The sequence below is a fragment of the Acartia tonsa genome, chromosome 15, assembly GCF_053477335.1.
Source record: "Acartia tonsa isolate MP-2025a chromosome 15, ASM5347733v1, whole genome shotgun sequence".
Classification (NCBI taxonomy): Eukaryota; Metazoa; Arthropoda; class Copepoda; order Calanoida; family Acartiidae; genus Acartia; species Acartia tonsa.
The window spans coordinates 18,974,629-18,998,731 of NC_137274.1; the positions used below are offsets into that span (position 1 = coordinate 18,974,629).

General features: G+C 33.2%; 2 protein-coding genes across 3 annotated transcripts in view; both read left to right on the plus strand.

Annotated features, from left to right (window-relative positions):
- The window catches only part of LOC145307202 (uncharacterized), a 360,433-nt gene that overhangs the window by 39,511 nt on the left and 296,819 nt on the right, over positions 1–24,103 (plus strand). The window lies entirely within an intron of this gene.
- On the plus strand, positions 1,297–23,375 carry LOC145307200 (legumain-like). Of its 2 annotated transcripts, XM_080149578.1 has the most exons (20): positions 1,297–1,363; positions 3,394–3,464; positions 4,230–4,292; positions 5,094–5,121; positions 9,697–9,780; positions 10,717–10,811; positions 11,302–11,400; positions 12,170–12,200; positions 13,005–13,053; positions 13,539–13,593; positions 14,064–14,195; positions 14,661–14,763; positions 15,452–15,525; positions 17,487–17,608; positions 18,088–18,121; positions 18,900–19,012; positions 19,866–19,949; positions 20,580–20,649; positions 22,188–22,244; positions 23,286–23,375. In XM_080149578.1, exons 1-19 carry the CDS (start codon positions 1,339–1,341, stop codon positions 22,224–22,226), a joined length of 1,371 nt encoding a protein of 456 aa, XP_080005704.1. In that variant the 5' UTR covers positions 1,297–1,338; the 3' UTR covers positions 22,227–22,244; positions 23,286–23,375. The 2 variants fall into 2 exon arrangements, with proteins under 2 accessions (XP_080005704.1, XP_080005705.1); XM_080149579.1 differs by lacking the exons at positions 1,297–1,363; positions 3,394–3,464; positions 4,230–4,292 and adding an exon at positions 4,328–4,396.

Below are 24,103 nucleotides of genomic sequence, written 5' to 3' on the forward strand. Positions count from 1 at the left end.
ACCGTTTCATAGCTTTGCTTTTATGGATGTTGTCATCCTTGTTTTGTAACATTTTATCAAACAATTTTTTTTAAAAGTAGCTAAACCTGATGAAATAATAGTTATTTCTCGTATCGTATTATAAACGGCTTTCCGCGGATATAGAATGTACAATTATGAGATTAAAACTAGTTTTTTTACCCCCGTGGTGTTATATAAAAGTAACAGTATCTATTTGTGTGTGTCTGTCTGTTTGTATCAAAGAATCGAAAACAGTAAAAGTGTCTGACTATGACGTCAGAAAAAATTAACAACTAACCAATGAGAGGCCGCTATATATTTTACCATTGTGAATACTGGCTTCTCATTGGTTAATTGTTAATTTTTTCTGACGTCATAGTCAGACACTTTTACTGTGGCCCAAAGAATCTTGCTAACCGCTGAACCAATATGGTTCTCCTATACAATGTAGCTTTTCATACATCCTGGTAATATATATAACTATTTTAAGGGAGGATACCTTCACCATCCCAAGAAAAATCGCCCCTAGAAAAAAATATAATTTTCTTTTATAATTTTCTTTTTAAAACTAAAATTTAAAAATGTAGGGGGTTTGGGGTAGTTGTTATGTGCTCCTAGAGGCCTCTAACATAACAAGAGAGGGTGATGCTCAACTGGGCATTTTTTAGGATACTGACAATTAGGGACGTTCAAGTTTTTTTTATTTTAATGGGGGTAAAACGAGGGGTTCAGAGGTTTAAACAGGGTAATTTTTTAAAAATTGTATGCAGGGGACGAAGCCCAATATGTACTACTTTTGATTCCTGTGACGTCATAAAAATAAGGGATTCTACATCTCTTGTTAGGGTTTTTTTTCCCACTTCTCCTCTCATCTCCCTCATTTTTATGACGTCACAGGAATCAAAAGTAGGACAGATTGGGCTTTGGGTTTCAAAGTTTGAGGGGGGTAAACTCCCCTCAACCCCCATCGTTGGACAATATTAACTGCTTAAGAAAACAAAATTCCCCTTCAGGTCCTCACTGAAAAAATTGAGATAAAAAGCAGGAATCTAAAGGAGTAAGACAATGACCGATAAATTGATGTACATTCCCAATGATAATTCACAAAATTTTCCCTTCTGCGGATTACTATTAGTGGTTTAAACATGTGGACACTCAACTTCATGAAGCAACCAATCAAAAAGTCCCCAAAGTTGTAAAGTCAACAAATAAAATAACGTTATCATATATAACTTTGGGGGAATAGTGTAATAATACATCCCAATGTCCCCTCCCTCCCTGATTAAGGAAAGTGAGATAAAAATAATTTAAATTTTCAGTATAAGTTATCACACAAGCATGATAAGAGAATATCTAATTTCAGGTTTATACATATAACTACAATATTTTAATAGCAAAACTTTTCTTTAATTAGGTTCGGTCCGTCCGTAACGGAAAGCTTTTTTCTTTAACTTAGGCATGTTAGAATTGTCCTATCAATTTCAAACGTTGCATGATGATTTCATAAGGGTTTGGTATGACTTAGAAAGCGCAGCAACTCTATAATCGTTATCAGAATGTCCGTAAGTCCATTTAAAACATGCTGATTTTTTACTTTTTTGACAACAAATTGTTGTATGTTTAAATTATCCGATTCATCTGATTTTTGGTATACTGATATCTATAATCAAGTCCTAAAACTGTGAGTATGTTCTTAAACAGTATTCTGTATATAAGCAGTTTTGCAACTACTTTACTTACAATATTTTTTAGACTCATGTAATAATATTCTGGTTCGACACTCTACAAGTGTTTATGTTTATTTGTCCTTCCATTTCAGAGATTCACTTTCATGGATTTTGTTTTAAAACCAGCGGCTACGCCCCCTAGATACCTCTAGGAGCACTTACGGTAGTGGGGAGTTGAATTCGAACCCCTCTCCCCTTTTTAATTTTAGTTTTAAAAGAAAAAAAAAATTAGGGGGGAGGGAGTAATTTTTTCTATGGGTAATTTCTCTTGAGAGGGTTGTGGTACCCTCCACCAAAATACTTTTTAAAAACTTTGGGTGCTTTTATTAAATTGTGATTAGTTAGACCAACCTAGTAGTGCCCAATATTTATACAGAAGGGGTAATTTTGTTTATCATCAATGTGGTTGTACATCAATTTATTGTTCTTTGTCTTATCACTTTAGATCCCTGCCTATCATCACATTTTAGGAAGACGAAGAAAGTTCCTCCAAAAAAATTCTGACGTCATAAAAATGAGGGATGAGTAGAGGGTGAGTGGGAAAGAAAACCCCTAAATAAGAGATGGATAATCCCACAATTTTTATGACGTCACATTGAGCAACTTATTTCGTCTTCCATTTTAGTAGCGAAGCTATTCTATAATTCACTTTGTCTGTCCGTCATTCTGTCAGTTTGTAATGCTTATTTAGTAGCGAAGCTATTCTATAATTCACTTTGTCTGTCCGTCATTCTATCAGTTTGTAATGCTTATTTAGTAGCGAAGCTATTCTATAATTCACTATGTCTGTCCGTCATTCTATCAGTTTGTACTGCTTATTTAGTAGCGAAGCTATTCTATAATTCACTATGTCTGTCCGTCATTCTATCAGTTTGTAATGCTTATTTAGTAGCGAAGCTATTCTATAATTCACTTTGTCTGTCCGTCATTCTATCAGTTTGTACTGCTTATTTAGTAGCAAAGCTATTCTATAATTCACTTTGTCTGTCCGTCATTCTATCAGTTTGTAATGCTTATTTAGTAGCGAAGCTATTCTATAGTTCACTTTGTCTGTCCGTCATTCTATCAGTTTGTAATGCTTATTTAGTAGCGAAGCTATTCTATAATTCACTATGTCTGTCCGTCATTCTATCAGTTTGTAATGCTTATTTAGTAGCGAAGCTATTCTATAATTCACTTTGTCTGTCCGTCATTCTATCAGTTTGTAATGCTTATTTAGTAGCGAAGCTATTCTATAATTCACTATGTCTGTCCGTCATTCTATCAGTTTGTAATGCTTATTTAGTAGCGAAGCTATTCTATAATTCACTTTGTCTGTCCGTCATTCTGTCAGTTTGGGTGGAAAGTGATTTTCCCGGCTCCTGTTTGAAATTGATTTTCTGTGAAGATTTTTGTACACCAGTTAGTAGTGTTGGGCCGGATACTCTATTGGCCGGATACCCGGATGATTTTTAAGGCTGGATTTCCGGCAAATTACCCTTTATCCAGCCGGATAACCGGATACACAACATTATAAATCAGCTGAATATCCGGTATCCGAAAATTTTAAATATCCGGTTGCCGGCCGGATATTTAGAATGGCCGGATATCCGACCCAACGCTACCAATTATTTGAAATGATGTCAGTCAAGGCATAAATACTTATTTTAAAAATTTGTTATTTTAGGACTTGTTGTCCTGTTGTCTTTCGGGTGTTCTTCCGCCCTCAGACTTGAAGACATTCCAAAGGCTCCAGAGGTAATATTTTAATTTTTAGTAGCGAAGCTACTCTATAATTATTTTTGTCCATCCGTCCGTCCGTAATGTGGTCCTCCTGGGAGCAATCAATCAGGCTAAGGATGCTCTTTGACTGTTTGTATGTTTGCAGTCTGTAGAAATTGGGAAAATCATGGGGGAAATTGGATTTACTCAGCTGCTATTAAAGCTGGACTACTAATTTTTCAATCAAAATTTTCTTCAACATAGCTATCATCTCATTTTTAGTAGCAAAGCTACATTATGATTCTTTTTACCTGTTTGTCCGCCAGTACATATGTGATTTTCTTGACTGTCACTTAAGATAGACAGATGAAATTTTGGGTGAAGATTCCCTCAGTCTGTTAGTCATGTTTAAAATGTACAAAATATTTTTATTCTTTTATAAAGATTTCATGTCTTTATTTGGTAGCTGTCTATAGTGCCCTAGCAAAATTGGGATAGATGTCATTTCTTTTGACGGGCCATTGCTATTGACGTCATATAATATCCTATAACCCATATCTTTCTAGGGAATTTCTTTCCCCCTTCCCTTTCTCTTTCCGTCTACTATGACGTCAATGGAATACATAAGCCAAAAGCATTGACATATAATCCCATTTTGCTAGCGCACTATAGACAGCTACCTTTCTTTGAATTACAGCGTATCTCTCACTTTCTTTTTATTATATATGACAACTGAACATATGCTATGTGATTTTTTTGTTTGTTTGTCCAAATTATTTTTTCATATCTTCTCTTTCCAAGGATGGTGAGCTTTGGGCTGTTCTAGTGGCTGGTAGCAATGGATGGTACAACTATAGACATCAGGTAAATACCTAGATACCTAGATATCTGGATACTAGGATATCTAGATACCTAGATATCTAGTTCTAGTGGCTGGTAGCAATGGATGGTACAACTATAGACATCAGGTACATACCTATATACCTAGATATCTGGATACCTAGATACCTGGATATCTAGATACTAGGAAATCTAGATACCTAGATATCTAGTTCTAGTGGCTGGTAGCAATGGATGGTACAACTATAGGCATCAGGTACATACCTAGATACCTGGATACTTAGATATCTGGATACCTAGATATCTAGATACCTGCATATCTAGATACCTAGGTATCTGGATACCTCGATACCTAGATGCCTTTATACCTAGATACCTGATGTTACTAGATTTCTTGATATCTAAAAAACCTGGATACCCAGATACCTGGATACCTTGGTAACTAGATACCTAGAGACCTCGTCTCCTGTTTTTTTTCTATCCCTAACCCGAGCATGCCAACCCTAACCTGTTAGAGCTACACAATATAAAATATAACCCAACCTATCTATTTCATAGGTCCTGGGAAGGTTTGTAACTATTATGGGGGAGGGTACGACCACCCTCCTAATAGAAATTGCCCCTATAAAAAAATTGCTCCTCCCCTCCATAAAATTTCACCTAGTATAACCTAAAGTAATAAACAAAAAAATGGCAAACTACCCCCCTCTCTTTATTTTTAATTTATCTTAAAATAAGGTGTGGTGGGTCAGTGCTTGACATGGTACTTTAAGGGAAAGCATCAAATGTTGTATCGAAAACTAATATTATTTTCTGTTTATTAAGGCTGACGTCTGCCATGCATATCAAGTCGGTAAGGATTTTATTCAAATTACCAAAGATTGGATTAAAGTTGCTGGAATTGATTATTTCCAAAATAAGTGTGTGTGCTTGTGTACCACTCTGTGTGTGTGTGTTTGTGGTTTTTTGTGTGTGCTTGTGTACCAGTCTGAAAGTTGGTGTGTGTGTGCGTGTACCATTTTGAGTATATTGGTGTGCTTGTGTACCTGTCTGTGTAGGGTGTGTGTGTGTACCAGTCTTTATGTGTGTGTAGCAGTCTCTGTGTATGTGTACCAGAATGTGTGTGTGTGTACCAGTCTGTATGTGTGTGTGTACCAGAATGTGTGTGTGTGTATGTTTGTGTACCAGTCTGAGTGTTGTGTACAATTCTATGTGTGTGTGTTTGTGTACCAGTCTGAGTGTGTGTGTACCATTCTATGTGTGTGTGTGTGTGTGTGTGCCAAAATGTGTGTGTGTTTGTGTACCAGTCTGATTGTTTGTACCATTGTGTGTGTGTGTGTGTGTGTGTACCAGTCTGTGCGTGTATGTGTACCATTTTTATAATGACATAAATTTGACAATAGATAGTTACTTTGTACAAAAGTCAGACCAGAAGATCTAGATGGACATTCTGACCTGACAATATGTATAACTTAAAAAGGGATTCCAAGCAGAAGAACCTTTTTAACTTTTGTATATTTATTGTAATATATCATTCATTTTGTTTATACAAGCAATGAAATAATTTATTTTAAAAATTCTACTTTTTTAGCTGACTCATTATACAAATGAAATGAAATGAAAATTGCCCATTTTTCTGACCAATAATATGGCTAAATTGTTTCTCAACTATTTTCCTATTGGAAATGTATGTATGTATGTGTGTGTGTATGTGTACCAGTCTGTGTGTGTGAGTGTGTGTGTACCAGACTAATTTTGACAATTGATAAAGGAATTTCTAGCAGAATCAATGAAATGAAAAAACTACCCATTTTTCTAACCAATAATATGGATGGATTGTTCCTCAACTATTTTTCCTATTGGCTGATTTAGAGAATGTGTATCTAAATCTTTTATATCTATTGTAAAAGTTTATGGCTGTTTGTTTAGTTCATAGCCATGGTATTCCTGATGATCATATTATTTAGTACATAACCATGGTATTCCTGATGATCATATTATTGTTTAGTACATAGCCATGGTATTCCTGATGATCATATTATTTAGTACATAACCATGGTATTCCTGATGATCATATTATTGTTTAGTTCATAGCCATGGTATTCCTGATGATCATATTATTATTTAGTACATAACCATGGTATTCCTGATGATCATATTATTATTTAGTTCATAGCCATGGTATTCCTGATGATAATATTATTATTTAGTACATAACCATGGTATTCCTGATGATCATATTATTATTTAGTTCATAGCCATGGTATTCCTGATGATCATATTATTATTTAGTACATAACCATGGTATTCCTGATGATCATATTATTATTTAGTTCATAGCCATGGTATTCCTGATGATAATATTATTATTTAGTACATAGCCATGGTATTCCTGATGATCATATTATTATTTAGTACATAGCCATGGTATTCCTGATGATCATATTATTATTTAGTACATAACCATGGTATTCCTGATGATCATATTATTGTTTAGTACATAGCCATGGTATTCATGATGATCATATTATTATTTAGTTCATAGCCATGGTATTCCTGATGATCATATTATTATTTAGTACATAACCATGGTATTCCTGATGATCATATTATTGTTTAGTACATAGCCATGGTATTCATGATGATCATATTATTATTTAGTTCATAGCCATGGTATTCCTGATGATCATATTATTATTTATTTCATAGCTATGGTATTCCTGATGATCATATTATTATTTAGTACATAGCCATGGTATTCATGATGATCATATTATTATTTAGTACATAACCATGGTATTCCTGATGATCATATTATTATTTAGTACATAGCCATGATATTCCTGATGATCATATTATTATTTAGTTCATAGCCATGGTATTCCTGATGATCATATTATTATTTAGTACATAGCCATGATATTCCTGATGATCATATTATTGTTTAGTACATAGCCATGATATTCCTGATGATCATATTATTGTTTAGTTCATAGCCATGGTATTCCTGATGATAATATTATTATTTAGTTCATAGCCATGATATTCCTGATGATCATATTATTGTTTAGTACATAGCCATGGTATTCCTGATGATCATATTATTGTTTAGTTCATAGCCATGGTATTCCTGATGATCATATTATTATTTAGTTCATAGCCATGGTATTCCTGATGATCATATTATTATTTAGTACATAGCCATGATATTCCTGATGATCATATTATTTAGTACATAGCCATGGTATTCCTGATGATCATATTATTGTTTAGTACATAGCCATGGTATTCCTGATGATCATATTATTGTTTAGTACATAGCCATGGTATTCCTGATGATCATATTATTGTTTAGTACATAACCATGGTATTCCTGATGATCATATTATTATTTAGTTCATAGCCATGATATTCCTGATGATCATATTATTATTTAGTTCATAGCCATGATATTCCTGATGATCATATTATTTAGTACATAGCCATGGTATTCCTGATGATCATATTATTGTTTAGTACATAGCCATGGTATTCCTGATGATCATATTATTGTTTAGTTCATAACCATGGTATTTCTGATGATCATATTATTATTTAGTACATAGCCATGGTATTCCTGATGATCATATTATTGTTTAGTACATAGCCATGGTATTCCTGATGATCATATTATTTAGTTCATAGCCATGGTATTCCTGATGATCATATTATTATTTAGTACATAGCCAGGGTATTCCTGATGATCATATTATTGTTTAGTTCATAGCCATGGTATTCCTGATGATCATATTATTATTTAGTTCATAGCCATGGTATTCCTGATGATCATATTATTTAGTACATAGCCATGGTATTCCTGATGATCATATTATTGTTTAGTACATAGCCATGGTATTCCTGATGATAATATTATTATTTAGTACATAGCCATGGTATTCCTGATGATCATATTATTATTTAGTTCATAGCCATGGTATTCCTGATGATAATATCATTGTTTAGTACATAGCCATGGTATTCCTGATGATCATATTATTGTTTAGTACATAGCCATGGTATTCCTGATGATCATATTATTGTTTAGTACATAGCCATGGTATTCCTGATGATCATATTATTGTTTAGTACATAGCCATGGTATTCCTGATGGTCATATTATTGTTTAGTACATAACCATGGTATTCCTGATGATCATATTATTATTTAGTTCATAGCCATGATATTCCTGATGATCATATTATTTAGTACATAGCCATGGTATTCCTGATGATCATATTATTTAGTTCATAGCCATGGTATTTCTGATGATCATATTATTATTTAGTACATAGCCATGGTATTCCTGATGATCATATTATTGTTTAGTACATAGCCATGGTATTCCTGATGATCATATTATTTAGTTCATAGCCATGGTATTCCTGATGATCATATTATTGTTTAGTTCATAGCCATGGTATTCCTGATGATCATATTATTATTTAGTTCATAACCATGGTATTCCTGATGATCATATTATTATTTAGTACATAACCATGGTATTCCTGATGATCATATTATTATTTAGTACATAGCCATGGTATTCCTGATGATCATATTATTGTTTAGTACATAGCCATGGTATTCCTGATGATAATATTATTGTTTAGTTCATAGCCATGGTATTCCTGATGATCATATTATTATTTAGTTCATAGCCATGGTATTCCTGATGATCATATTATTGTTTAGTACATAGCCATGGTATTCCTGATGATCATATTATTGTTTAGTACATAGCCATGGTATTCCTGATGATAATATTATTGTTTAGTACATAGCCAGGGTATTCCTGATGATCATATTATTATTTAGTACATAACCATGGTATTCCTGATGATAATATCATTGTTTAGTACATAGCCATGGTATTCCTGATGATCATATTATTGTTTAGTACATAACCATGGTATTCCTGATGATCATATTATTGTTTAGTTCATAACCATGGTATTCCTGATGATCATTCTATTGTTTAGTACATAGCCATGGTATTCCTGATGATCATATTATTGTTTAGTTCATAACCATGGTATTCCTGATGATCATATTATTATTTAGTTCATAGCCATGGTATTCCTGATGATCATATTATTGTTTAGTTCATAGCCATGGTATTCCTGATGATCATATTATTATTTAGTTCATAGCCATGGTATTCCTGATGATCATATTATTGTTTAGTACATAGCCATGGTATTCCTGATGATCATATTAATATTTAGTACATAGCCCTGGTATTCCTGATGATCATATTATTGTTTAGTTCATAACCATGGTATTCCTGATGATCATATTATTATTTAGTTCATAGCCATGGTATTCCTGATGATCATATTATTGTTTAGTTCATAGCCATGGTATTCCTGATGATCATATTATTATTTAGTACATAGCCATGGTATTCCTGATGATCATATTATTGTTATGATGTATGATGATATTGCAAACAACCCAGAAAACCCAACTCCAGGTAATTTAAACCCATGTCTAGAAGATATGGAAAGTGGCATATGTGATGACATATATACGTATAAAAAGGAGAGAAAAGTGAGAAACCCCGAAATAAAAGATGTTTTAGACCTATTTTTATGACGTCACCCATGACACTTTTCATATCTCCATTTAAAACCAAACTCTGGGTAATTTAAAAGCTCAACTCTGGGTAATTTAAAACCCAACTCCTGGTAATTTAAAAACCCAACTCCGTGTAATTAAAATAACAGATAACTCCAGATAATTTTAAGGAGATATGGAAAGATTCATATGTGACATAATAAAAATACGACTAAAAGGTAGGATGAGAGGAAAAGTGGGAAAGGAAACCCCTATAAAAGAGATGGATTTAGAAATATTTTTATGACGTCACACAAGACACTTTCCGTATCTCCATTTAAAACCAAACTCCAGGTGATTTAATACCCAACTCCAGGTGATTTAATACCCAACTCCAGGTAATTTAAAAACCCAACTCTGAGTAATTTAAAACTCAACTCCAGGTATTTAAAAACCTATTCTAGGTAATTTAAAAACACAGCTCCAGGTAATTAAAAACCCAACTCTGGTAATTTAAAAACACAACTCTTAGTAATTTAAAAACCTAACTCCAGATAATTTAAAAGGAGATACGGAAAGATTTATGTGTGACGTCATAAAAATACATCTAAAAAGGAAGGATGAGAGGAGAAGTGGGAAAGGAAACCCCTAAGAAAGAGATGTTTAGACCTATTTTTATGATGTCACATATGACACTTTTTATATCTCCATTTAAAATCCATCTCTTGGTAATTTAAAAGCATAACTCCATTAATTTAATACCCAACTCCAGGTAATTTAAAAACCCAACCCTATATAATCTACTCTCTCTCTATATATTATGCATAAAGATTTTAAAACTGGTCCTTTTTAGGTAAAATTATCAATCATCCAAATGGAACAGATGTCTATGCTGGAGTCCCCAAGGATTATACCTGTAATGCTGTCAGGCCTGATCTATTCTTAAAGGTAAGGATCAATAAAATTTCTTATTTTCTTTGATAAGGGTCTGTTCTTCAATACACTTTATGCTTTAAATCTTATTAGTTATTTATCGCTTCCTATTATAGACAGCTTTCCACTGTTATTAAAATGAAAAATTACAAGTTTAAGATTTTCATTTTAATAATTGTGAAAAATTTCTGTAATACAATTCTATAAATGATTTTTTATTATGGCTGAGAACCAGTTCTAATTCAGGGGATATTATTCTGTTTTGAAACCATTCTGGGAAATTATAATTTGTTACCAATAAGACCAGAAGTATAATAAACTAAACCACAACCAAGCTGGTACAATTTCAATTATTCTCTGTTAATGTCAAAAAAGGTTAAGATTAGGACAGTTATAACTGGAAATCTATTTGAGCAGGAAGATTTTGAATTTTCCTCCATATTTTACAAAGCACTTTTACCAGCTTCAGAAAAGGAAAGTTGTTATAATCCGATGATTTGTAAAGGTGTTGCGAGGTGAGGAGATCAATGAAGGCTCTGGAAAGACTCTGAAGTCAACTGAGAAGGATCATGTATTTGTATACTTTGCGGATCATGGTGCTAAGGTAGGGTTTTCAATTTGTGTATAGTAGACATATCCATACTATGAAGAGAGATAACAGCAAAGTAGACAAATCCAGATAGATGCAAAGTAGACAGATCTAGCCAAAGTAAACAGATTACCTCATATTTGTGAGGATACTGTCCATGACACTTTAACGTCTGGTCCAACAACCCAGGATAATTAAGAGGAGCAAAATCTCTCCTTTTCCATTCAAACAACCAGGGTATTAGGTTAAGTAACACCTAACAATTCTAGGTAAAATATACAGATCTATGCAAAGTAGACAGATCTATGCAAAGTAGACAGATCTATGCAAAGTAGACAGATCCATGCAAAGTAGACAGATCTATGCAAAGTAGACAGATCCATGTAAAGTAGACAGATCTATGCAAAGTAGACAGATCTATGCAAAGTAGACAGATCTATGCAAAGTAGACAGATCAATGCAAAGTAGACAGATCTATGCAAAGTAGACAGATCTATGCAAAGTAGACAGATCTATGCAAAGTAGACGGATCAATGCAAAGTAGACAGATCTATGCAAAGTAGACAGATCTATGCAAAGTAGACAGATCTATGCAAAGTATACAGATCTATGCAAAGTAGACAGATATATACAAAGTAGACAGATCTAAAAGTAGACAGATCCAAGTAAAGTAGATTACATCCCATCTAGGAGAACTTAGGTCCAAACACTAAGAGACAATCAATCAATCAAATTAATCAATTTTTCCTTTACTCCCTATCTGTAAATATGTTATTTGTTTTAGGGCCTACTTGGATTTGGACAAGCTATTCTCAAGGAAAATACAATGTCAATATTTTTATCCATTGGGGTCAATCAATCACAATAAGTCATCCAATCTAAAAATAGGAATTGGATGACTAGAATTTATCTATTCTAGATAATTAGTAGAATGTGTACACTTTTAAACCAATGATATAGTCATAACATTTCCTATACTTGTTCCTATTTGTCTTACTAGCTGATATGCCCCTAGAGGACTCTAGGGGTTCTTCAGGGGAGGGGAAGTCACCTCTTGACCTTTCCTAATTTTCAATTCTATTTTTGAAAAAAAAGTAAATGGAACATTTTGGGGTGGAGTTCATTTTTAAGGGGTGATATCTCTTTAGAGGATAGAAGTACACTCCCCCAAAATTGTTATAAACCTTCCCAGAAGCTACATTGTAAATGAGAACCATATTGGTTCAGCTTTTAGTGGGATCTGTTGGTAAAAACAGACAAATGGACACACTGACAGATAACATCTCTATTATGGATGTTGTAATTCTTGTGATTTCTATTATAATTGGGTATAAAATGAAATTGTATATACTACTACTCTGTGATTTCTAGTATAATTGGGTATAAAATGAAATTGTATATACTACTACTCTATGATTTCTAGTATAATTGGGTATAAAATGAAATTGTATATACTACTACTCTATGATTTCTAGTATAATTGGGTATAAAATGAAATTGAATATACTACTACTCTGTGATTTCTAGTATAATTGGGTATAAAATGAAATTGTATATACTACTACTCTATGATTTCTAGTATAATTGGGTATAAAATGAAATTGTATATACTACTACTCAGAGTGATGACCTTCATGATGCTATCAAGGATATGTTTGCAAAGAAAATGTAAGTCCTTAGAGGATAGTAAGTGCAAAGTAGAAGATAAACTGGAAAATAGACAAAAAGTAGACAGATCTATAAAAATGTTTGTGTGTGTAGCCATTGTTTCTTAGTGTTTGGACCTAAGAAACGAGACACTAGGGCTTTAAAGCTCCATGTTAAAGTACATTATGACTTGGCCAGCTGTCTGAGGGGAGCTACTCCTTTTACCTCATCGTTGCTGAGTATGGCAGGTGTCACAAATTAAGTCACCGAGTTGAATAATGCTTTCCGTAAAAGGGGCTTAGGGTAAGGGTTTTCAGATTACCTTGGAATTGAACTCAAATTCTCCCCTTCTTCAACTTTGGCATCTTGGGGATAAAAAAAACTTTAATCTTATAATTGTATATTTTATATCCGTGAAAAGCTGTTTATAATACAATGCGAGAAATAACTATTTTCAGTATAAAAAGGCATAAGTTTTCATGACAACTAATCTTGTTTAAACTCAGGTATGGAAAGCTTGTCTTCTACATTGAAGCTTGTGAATCTGGTTCCATGTTTGAGGTAAATATCTAGGGATGGAGGGGTCATTGGAGGGATAAATTATACTGGTACTCAAAGTTTTATAACAACATCATCTCAATCCTTGGCTACTTTGAGTATTTTTGATAAATTTTTAGATTGAATGTCTTATCCCTTTAGATCCATGGGTAAATAGTCTTATTTAATTATTTTATAACGTAAAATTAAGTTTTTTTGGGGTAGGGACCCCATTCATCAACTTTAAAACACCTTAAGGAATTTTCAAAACTCTGAGCTCCATGAAAAATCCAATTTTTTGTAAAGAAAGAAAAATCTGTTACCTAGGATTTTTTTTGTCTAAACTTAAATTTCAACTTGTATTTTTGTAGTTAAAAAATCATTGATTTTATGCTTGAGATAAAACTCAAAAAAACCCATAGGCTAAAATTAATTTTACTATGTGAATTAAAGACTGGTCTTTTAAAGGATAATGTAAATATGTTGTTGTTAAGGGTTTCCTTGATGGTGGTAATGATGCTATGAATGTGTTTGCCACAACCGCCAGCAACGCCACCACCTCCTCATATGCTTGCTACTACGATCCCGCAAGAAAGACTTTCCTTGGCGATGTTTACTCTATAAAGGTATTTAATTTTATTTCTATGCAAAGTAGACAGATCCATGCAAATTGCAGTTTTGTTAGCTTGTGCCGTGGGCATATCAGGGCTACCAAACTCATTTGTATGGGGAAAGGTTCAACACATGATAAGACAATATTCACAGAATTAAGGCAGGTTAAGTACAATAACAAAAGATTCCTTCCCTCTATTGCTTTTAAGGTAAAGGAATCACAAATTTAATAAAATTCAAATCATATTTGACCTTAAAAAGATATTTTAACATTTTTTCAGCAGTGCAGACATTCTTAATTGTAGGTTGGTCCGCTAAAATTGCAAAAAGCTATTTAATAATAAATAGGGTTAGGCCGAATATCTGGCCTAAAATCTTGCAAATTACCGGATATCTGGCCTTAGATATCTGGTATTCTGAAGGATATTAAAAATGACCGGATATCCAGCCCAACCCTACTAATAAAATCTTCATTCAAGTGGCTGGAAGATTCTGATAAAGAAGACCTAGAGAAAGAAACTCTTGAGGAGCAGTATAAGATTGTTAAGAAGGAGACCAACACCAGCACTGTCTGCCAATTTGGTAAAACTCTTTCTCATATTCATTCAATTCCAGTGGATAAGCCATATGAAAAAACTATGTCTAGCATCGTATTATATACAGCTTTCTATGAATATAAAAATGTACAATCATAAGATTCAAACCAGTCTTCGGCACCTCGGGGCTAAAAAAACTGGTCTAAATCTTATAATTGTACATTCTATATCCGCGGAAAGTTGTTTATAATACAATGCGAGAAATAACTATTCCCGTATTGCTTTAAAACTGCTTAATATCCGGTGGATTAGAACTGTTTCTCAGCCCTACTGAAAAATTATGTCTAGCATCATATTAATACCTTTTTTTACGAATATAAAAATGTATAATTATAAGATTAAGAGAGGGAGGGGGGGGGGGGGGTGGGAGATTTGTTCTATGCTTGATAAGATACTATGAGGGAATAGTTATTTCTTGCAGCGTATTATAAATAGCTTTCCACGGATACAAAAATGAACAATTATGAGATTTAAACCAGCAGTCCAACAAATAAGATAACGTTATTTTAAAACTACTGGGGACTTGTGTATTAAAAAAGCCCAATTGTCTCCTTTCTCTCTTTCTCTGTTTGTTGAATTATCCATCTATAATAATAAATGTATTGTCAGGTGACATGAGTATAAGCCAGATGCCAGTTGGAATTATCCATCTATAATAATAAATGTATTGTCAGGTGACATGAGTATAAGTAAGATGCCAGTTGGAATGTTCCAGGGAGAGTCCATGGCAGATATCAATCCTGTGCCGGTAAGAAGCATATAATATTGGTGGAAAAGTTTGGATACTGTTGCAATCATGTCCTGGTCTGATCAATCATGGATCTAAGGGGATAAGACAATCCTATTATATAAAGTAGTAAGCTATTTTTGTCTGTAGGGAAGGATCTCGCTAGCTGCTGAACCGATATGGTCCTCCTTTTTATGGAAGATTCTTAAAGGTTCAGGGATGGTTTTAGGCTATTACATACTTATATAAAGTCTGGATATTTTTCTGCCCTTCCATATTCCATCGAATATAGAGCCCCTAGATGCTAGGGGCGCAGCCACTAGTCCTTATAATTAAGTAACAGGAACTGTGTCTGTGTGTCTGTACTAAAGGTTCTCGCAAACCGCTGAACCGATACGGTTCTCCTTTTCAGGATTGGACACCTTTATCATGACAGCATAGAGATAATACACGGAGGGAGGGGATATTTATTGGGGGAAGATACATTTACAGTCCATTGTCACATCTCTCTCTATTTATTTCCCAAAAAAACTGTTGTTTATTAATCCTAATATTTGTTTTAAAAGACGTAATTATTTGTTATTTCAAAGATAAGACAATTCTTAAAAATAAATGAAAAAAATTGAGTTTCTATGTCAATTTTATTTTAACTTATCTTTTACTCTTTGACTTTTGAATCAAAACACTTACTTAATTAATTCAAATTATAATTACAACAACATTTTTTTATTAGGGAGGGCGGAGACATTGGGCTGTTTATAATAATATCATTTTCTTATTCGTTGGCTTTGGGAGCATTTCTGTATTTTGATTAGCTGGTTAATTAAGTTGAGTGTCAAAATGTTTCAGTAACTAATTGTAATCTTCAGAAGGGCTGGTTTTGTGTATCATCATTGGGGTCATAATTTTTAATTATTGTCAGATTTAAAAATTGAAAAAAGTTATTTATTCCAGCCTTCGATATATTATTACTTGGATGTTGCAACAGATTTTCATGTAAAGTGATGCTCGCAGCTGGCTAAAACAACAATACCCCCATAATCCTTGAACCCATACCCTCATCTCCTACTGGATGAACAAACTGACCAATAAATGTGGTCCATATTAGCAAGCTAACTTTACGACAAATTTTCATAATATCCAAGTATATTCTATATCCATATTTTACACCCTTGGGGATAAAAAACAAGTTTAGAGGAAAGTATATGTGAAGTTTTAGCTCTAAAATGTTTAAATACATGTAATAAATACTAGAGGCCTCTATAGGCACTTGAGCAATGGGAAGTCAACGTTCAATTTTAGCATATTAAGATAAAGTTGAGAGGGAGGGAAATTTCGTTTCTATTGGTGGTTTTTTTCCCTCCCAAACAATAGTTACAAACCTTCCAAAAGACCCATAAGAAGGTCCAGAATCATATCAGTTCAGTGGTTAGCGAGATCATTTGCTACATACACTCAGACATCCTGTTACCTCTCTTTAATAAGCCCTGGACCCCTAGGAAAAAACATATCAGTTCAGGGGTTAGCGAGATCATTTGCTACATACACTCAGACTCAGACACACAAACATCCTGTTACTTTTAAGGATAATTTTATTGTGTACCCCAAGGATCACTCTTAGTGTTATATTTATAACTAGCGGCTACGCCCCTAGAGGCCTTTAGTACACATAAAATTGTTTCTTTTCAATATATTTTAAAATCAAATATATTTTTTCGCCAATAGATGGTGTTGGTTATGTTTTTAGCTAATTGCAAAATGTCTGCAGGGCGGCGTTTTTTATTCATTTTTAATGTCAATTTTTTCTGGGGAGGGTGGAGAAATCCTCCACAGAAATAGTTATATACCTTCCCGGGACCTATAAGAAGCTAACCTGTTGAGAAGAACCCGATCATTTCAGTGGTTAGCAAGATCTTTTGACACAAACACACAGACTTCCTGTTACTTTTTTACAAGGGATAATACACCTGTATATCATTAAGGTGCCACCTTCCTGGTTGTCCTGTGGACGTACAGCAGTTCCTGGCCCCGAGGTTCCTGTGGAGATTCTGACCAGGGTTCTCAGTAATCCAGCTGTACCAGCAGACCAGAAGCAACAAGCTCAGTAAGTTAATATCTGCTAGATAAAACCGGTTCTAAGCCATACATAAAAATCATGTATAGCATTGCATTATAGACAATTTTTCATGAATATTAAAATAAAATCACAATATTATTAGCATTTTGTTAGCCTCGGCCTTTAGCCCCTTTGGGTTAACAAAACTGGTTTAAATCTATGTGGATCTTTTGTCAGGGAAAAAATGTCGTCAATTTAGGATGTTGTTAATTCATTTGTAGTGGAGGGTATTGGGTAAAGGGTGTTGATGGGAGGTATTGTTTTTTTTAGCCAGCTACAAGTTTCACTTTATTAGAGTTCATGATAATCTGGTGTAAAATCCAATTAATGATAAATCCATTATTGAAAATTGCTTAAAACTAAGGAAACTAGAATATTGTACAATAAATACATTTTGTTTCAAAATGTGATCATTTCAATTGTAAAATTGTAAATTTTTTGTTAAAGGTTGATTTTTTTTGTTTCAGAATGGAATTGGCAAAGATTCAGTCAAACAGGAAGGTATTATTTTTAATTGTTGGATTAATATTTTATTCCAGAGAATAGAGATGATCTATAGAGACATACTCCTTAAATCAGACAATAAGATGAGAGATGAGGTACATTCCAGACATGTCATTGGTTGATATTGTGTACAGATTTTGGAAGATAAGGGCATAATTTGTTCATTATAAGTCAGCTATAAATAATCGCATATCTTAGGATATTTCACTAGTCCCCAAAGTTTTATAATAACGTTTTCTTATACACTGGCCTAGCAACTTTGGGGACTTTTGAATGGTTGGTAAATAAAGTTAAGTGTTTAAATGTTTCAACCAAAAAAATTTAATCTTCAGAAGGGGTTACTATGTGTATCATCATTGGGGATGAACATCGATTTATCTTATTGTCTTATCCCTTTAGATACCTGATATAAAGCTGACTTGTCATATGGTTAATTCAACAAATAACTACCCTTTTATAACAAAAGTGTACACTTTTTTAACCAATAAAGTGGATGAATTGTTCCAATAATAGAATTATCTCAGAGAGAGGGGGGACATTGGGCTGTTTTGTACACTAGTCCCCAAAGTTTATAATAATGTTTTCTTATACATTGGCTTAACAACTTTGGGGACTTTGCCTAATTTTGATTGGTTGGCACATAAGTGTTCAAAAGCTTCAACCACTAATTTCAATCTACAATTTTATCATTATTGTGGATGCATATCAATTTATTGGTCAATATCTTATCCCTTTAGATTCCTGGAATAATCTAGACTTTCTATATTTATTATAGTTTATGATGCAAACAGTTCAAGATTTGGTGAATCTAGTTCTGACAGTTGCCAATGGTGATGTTGTTGCTGATGAAGTTAACCATGTCCTCCATGATAATGTTCCACTTAAAGAGTAAGTTCTACAAGCATCTCACAACTATACATAATTTTGTGGTGTACCCCAGGGATCACTCTCAATGTTATATATATGATGTTGTTGCTGATGAAGTTAACCATGTCCTCCATGATAATGTTCCTATTAAAGAGTAAGATTTACAAGCATTAAGTTACATGAATGACTTGCTAACTACTGACCCAACCAAGGTGATTCTTATTTATGGGCTGGGATGAGGGAATTAAACTTCACCCCCTCTCCCCTCTAACACCTCATGCTCCCTTACAGGTCTATAGGGGCGTAGCCTCTAGCCTTTATATCTTAATGTATGTCTGTGTTTATTGAAGGATTTCACTAACCACTGAACTGATATGGTTCTCCTTTACAAGAAAGTTTCCCAGGGGTCCAAGAAAATATTTTAGCAGATGTTACCCCTACTATTAAAAAAGATGGCCCTGATAAAAAAATATCATCCTGTATTTCAGCAGTTTCAACAAATTTACTAACAATTTTGATTCAACACTTATACATGTTTTGATTTTTCAGTTCTGGCACTCGTTGTTAACGTATGTTTGTCCTAGTGTTTTAGAGCTTCACTTTTTTGTTTGTTGTCATCCTTGTTTAAAAATGGCTACATAATCTCTTTAAATGTTTAGACACCACAAGAAATGTTACTTCAAAATCTCTTTAAATGTTTAGACACCACAAGGAATGTTACTTCATAATCTCTTTAAATGTTTATACACCACAAGAAATGTAACTTCATGATCTCTTTAAATGTTTATACACCACAAGAAATGTTACTTCATAATCTCTTTAAATGTTTAGACACCATAAGAAATGTTACTTCAAAATCTCTTTAAATGTTTAGACACCACAAGAAATGTTACTTTGCTGCTGTTGATGAGTTCCATGCCACTTGTTTCAATCTTGGCATGAACGACTATGCTCTCAGGTAAACCCTCAGCACGTAGCGGATTCGCTCATCGCAGGAAAGGTGATAGTTTCGAATCTCAGACTGACTTCGCGTCATAACTAAAGACGTTAAAATGGTTTATGCTGCTGCTATGCCAGGTGCACAACATTAATAGTAAAAGTAGGGGGAATGCCTTGGCCCATAAACAGGCGCAACTCACTACCATGCAAAGTTAAGATTTTTCAGATAAAGGTCGTGCAATCAAAGGGTTGGTTGTCTGATGGCTGTTAATTAACCTAATAACCTTTGGTGTTAGAGTATCGCATCCCATTACAAATGGATGATGCTCTGGATTCTCTAGATAATCACTTAAATCATCTTAAGTACTAAATATGCCCATCGAGGGAGGGGATATTGGGCTCTTTATTACACTAGTCCCAAAGTTTTATTACAATGTTTTCTTATTTGTTGGTTTAAAAACATTTTGGGCTTTTATTGAATTTTGATTGCATCTAATCGATCGTATTTTCATAGTAGCTCTTGGCAATTGGCCCTGCAGGGTTAGAACCCCTGCAGGGGCTAGAAATACAAAAATATGATGAAACGCCCCTTAAGAGGCAATGTCACGAATGGGACTATACCCCCAATATATCTTGTTCACTTGTTTAGGATGACAAATACATTGGTGAATTTGTGTGATAGGAAATATCATATTCAAACTATCATCGATGCTATCAAGGTATCTATCTATCTATCTCTTTGTCTATTTATCTATCTATCTATCTATCAATCAATCTATCTATCTATTGATCTAACTATGAATCTATCTATCAATCTATATATCAATCTATCTATTGATCTATCTATCAATCTATCTATTAATCTATCTATCTATTGATCTATCTATCAATCTATCTATCAATCTATCTATCAATCTATCTATCAATCTATCTATCAATCTATCTATCAATCTATCTATCAATCTATCTATCAATCTATCTATCAATCTATCTATCAATCTATCTATCAATCTATCTATCAATCTATCTATCAATCTATCTATCAATCTATCTATCAATCTATCAATCTATCTATCAATCTATCTATCAATCTATCTATCAATCTATCTATCAATCTATCTATCAATCTATCTATCAATCTATCTATCAATCTATCTATCAATCTATCTATCAATCTATCTATCAATCTATCTATCAATCTATCTATCAATCTATCTATCAATCTATCTATCAATATATCTATCAATCTATCTATCAATCTATCTATCAATCTATCTATCAATCTATCTATCAATCTATCTATCAATCTATCTATCAATCTATCTATCAATCTATCTATCAATCTATCTATCAATCTATCTATCAATCTATCTATCAATCTATCTATCAATCTATCTATCAATCTATCTATCAATCTATCTATCAATCTATCTATCAATCTATCTATCAATCTATCTATCAATCTATCTATCAATCTATCTATCAATCTATCTATCAATCTATCTATCAATCTATCTATCAATCTATCTATCAATCTATCAATATATCTATCAATCTATCTATCAATCTATCTATCGATCTATCTATCGATCTATCTATTGATCTATCTATCGATCTATCTATCAATCTATCTATCAATCTATCTATCTATTGATCTATCTATCTATTGATCTATTAATCTATCTATCAATCTATCTATCAATCTATCTATCAATCTATCTATCAATCTATCTATCTATCTATCTATCTATCTATCTATCTATCTATCTATCTATCTATCTATCTATCTATCTATCTATCTATCTATCTATCTATCTATCTATCTATCTATATATCTATCTATATATCTATCTATCTATCTATCTATCTATCTATCTATCTATCTATCTATCAATCTATCTATCGATCTATCCTTCTATCTATCTATCTATCTATCTATCTATCTATCTATCCTTCTATCTATCTATCTATCTATCTATCTATCTATCTATCTATCTATCTATCTATCTATCAATCTATCTATCAATCTATCTATCAATCTATCTATCAATCTATCTATCAATCTATCTATCAATCTATCTATCAATCTATCTATCAATCTATCTATCAATCTATCTATCAATCTATCTATCAATCTATCTATCAATCTATCTATCAATCTATCTATCAATCTATCTATCAATCTATCTATCAATCTATCTATCAATCTATCTATCAATCTATCTATCGATCTATCTATCTATATATCTATATTTAGATTGTCTGTAGCCACCCCCCTGTGTATGGTATTCATTAGTTTGATAATTCTGCCCAGGTTAGTAGAAACAAAAACATTACAGAATAACAATATACATAACTAGCTTATGAGTTATTATTTTGTAAAAGTTGTTGTTTGTCTATAGGTTAGGATCCCACTAAGCAATGGTTTTCCCCCTAGAGTGAAGCTTTTTAAAGGTTTACAACTAATTTGTGGGAGGGTACCAACACCCTCCTAAGAGAAATCATCACAAAAATCAAGTTTCTCAGATAATACTAACAGGGATCTAAAGGGATAAGACAATGGCCAATAGATTATTGTTCAAGAACCCCAATGATGATATACAAAATTACCACTTTTGTAGATTACAATTACTGGTTGAAACTTTTTGACACTCAACTTAATGAACCAGCCAATAAAAATTAATTAAAAGTCCCCAAGGTTGTTAAGCCAAAGAATAAGAAAACTTTGGCGACAAGGACAACAAATACTTTGAGTGAAAGCACGGACATTATTAAATCATAATTTTCTTTACAGTAAAGCTTCTCATATGTCCTAGGAAGTTTTATAACTATTTTGAGGGAGGGGACCACAACCCTTTGTATGAGGAAAAAAATTTACTCCCAAAAAATTCTACTTTTTGGTCCTTAAAAATAAATTAAGTTGACCCAGGAATCTAAAGGGATAAGACAATGGCCGATAAAATTATGTAAATCCCCAATAATGTGTCACAAAATCACCCTTTTGTATATTAAAATTAGTTTTTGAAACGTTTGAACACTCAACTTAATGAATCAAAATTCACTAATGTCCCCAAAGATGTTATTATAAAATGTCCCCTCTCTCTCTGGGGTCGACCCCACTTAAAGTGCCCTTAGAGGCGTGTAAGGGGCGTAGCCGGCCACTAGTGTTAAATATTGTATCATAGAATTATGTGTCTGTCTAATGTGACGTCATAAAAATGAAGGAGATGAGAGGAGAAGTGGGAAAGAAAATCCCCCCAGAAAAGAGAGGGATAATTCCTCGTTTTTATGACGTCACATGGATAATCTTTTACACAATTTGGGCTTTGTTAAGCTTTGTATTATTTATTTTCAGGTTTTTAGATTTGATTTTGGCCAAGAAGAACTTAATTATCTTATTTATAAAATGTTATAAAAAGAAAAATATATTTTAGAGCAATTAAAATTTGTTAAGTTTTAACACTCTCCTAACGATATTCAACACACCCCATAAATAAACAAGGATGACAACATCCATAAAAGCGAAGAACTGAAACGTTAGGACAAACGGACATTAACACTTGTATAGTGTCAGAACTGAATAATCAAAATATAAATGTATAAAAGTCGAACCAAAATTGCAAGTAAATTTGTTGAAAAACTGCTGGATACAGGATAATGTAAAGGAATTACCATGCAAAGTTTGAAATCGTTAAGACAATTCTAACATGCCTAAATTAACAAAAAAAAGTTATCCGTTACAGACGAACGTACCGACCCTAATTATAGAAAAGCTTCGCTTTTAAAAAGCGAGAAGGATGTAAGGGAAAATTTATACCAAAATTGTAACATGCCAAGAATCATGAAAAGAGCTAACCGTTGCGCACGAACTGACGTATATGTAAAGAGCCTAATTATAGAAAAGCTTTGCTTTGAAAAACTTGAATACATGACCAGAGAGAGAGAGAGAGAGAGAGAGAGAGAGCGAGAGTGAGAAAGAGAGAGAGAGAGAGAGAGAGAGAGAGAGAGAGAAAGAGAGAGAAAGAGAGAGAAAGAGAGAGAGAGAGAGAGAGAGAGAGAGAAAGAGAGAGAAAGAGAGAGAAAGAGAGAGAGAGAGAGAGAGAGAGAGAGAAAGAGAGAGAAAGAGAGAGAAAGAGAGAGAGAGAGAGAGAGAGAGAGAGAGAGAAAGAGAGA

Excerpts from the sequence above, each read along its gene's own strand:
- LOC145307200 (XM_080149578.1), top strand. The coding sequence starts at position 1,339 with ATGATAAGAGAATATCTAATTTCAG. Across the intron at positions 9,781-10,716 it reads CCCAGAAAACCCAACTCCAG|GTAAAATTATCAATCATCCA; the intron begins GTAATTTAAACC and ends GGTCCTTTTTAG. Across the intron at positions 14,196-14,660 it reads GCGATGTTTACTCTATAAAG|TGGCTGGAAGATTCTGATAA; the intron begins GTATTTAATTTT and ends TCTTCATTCAAG.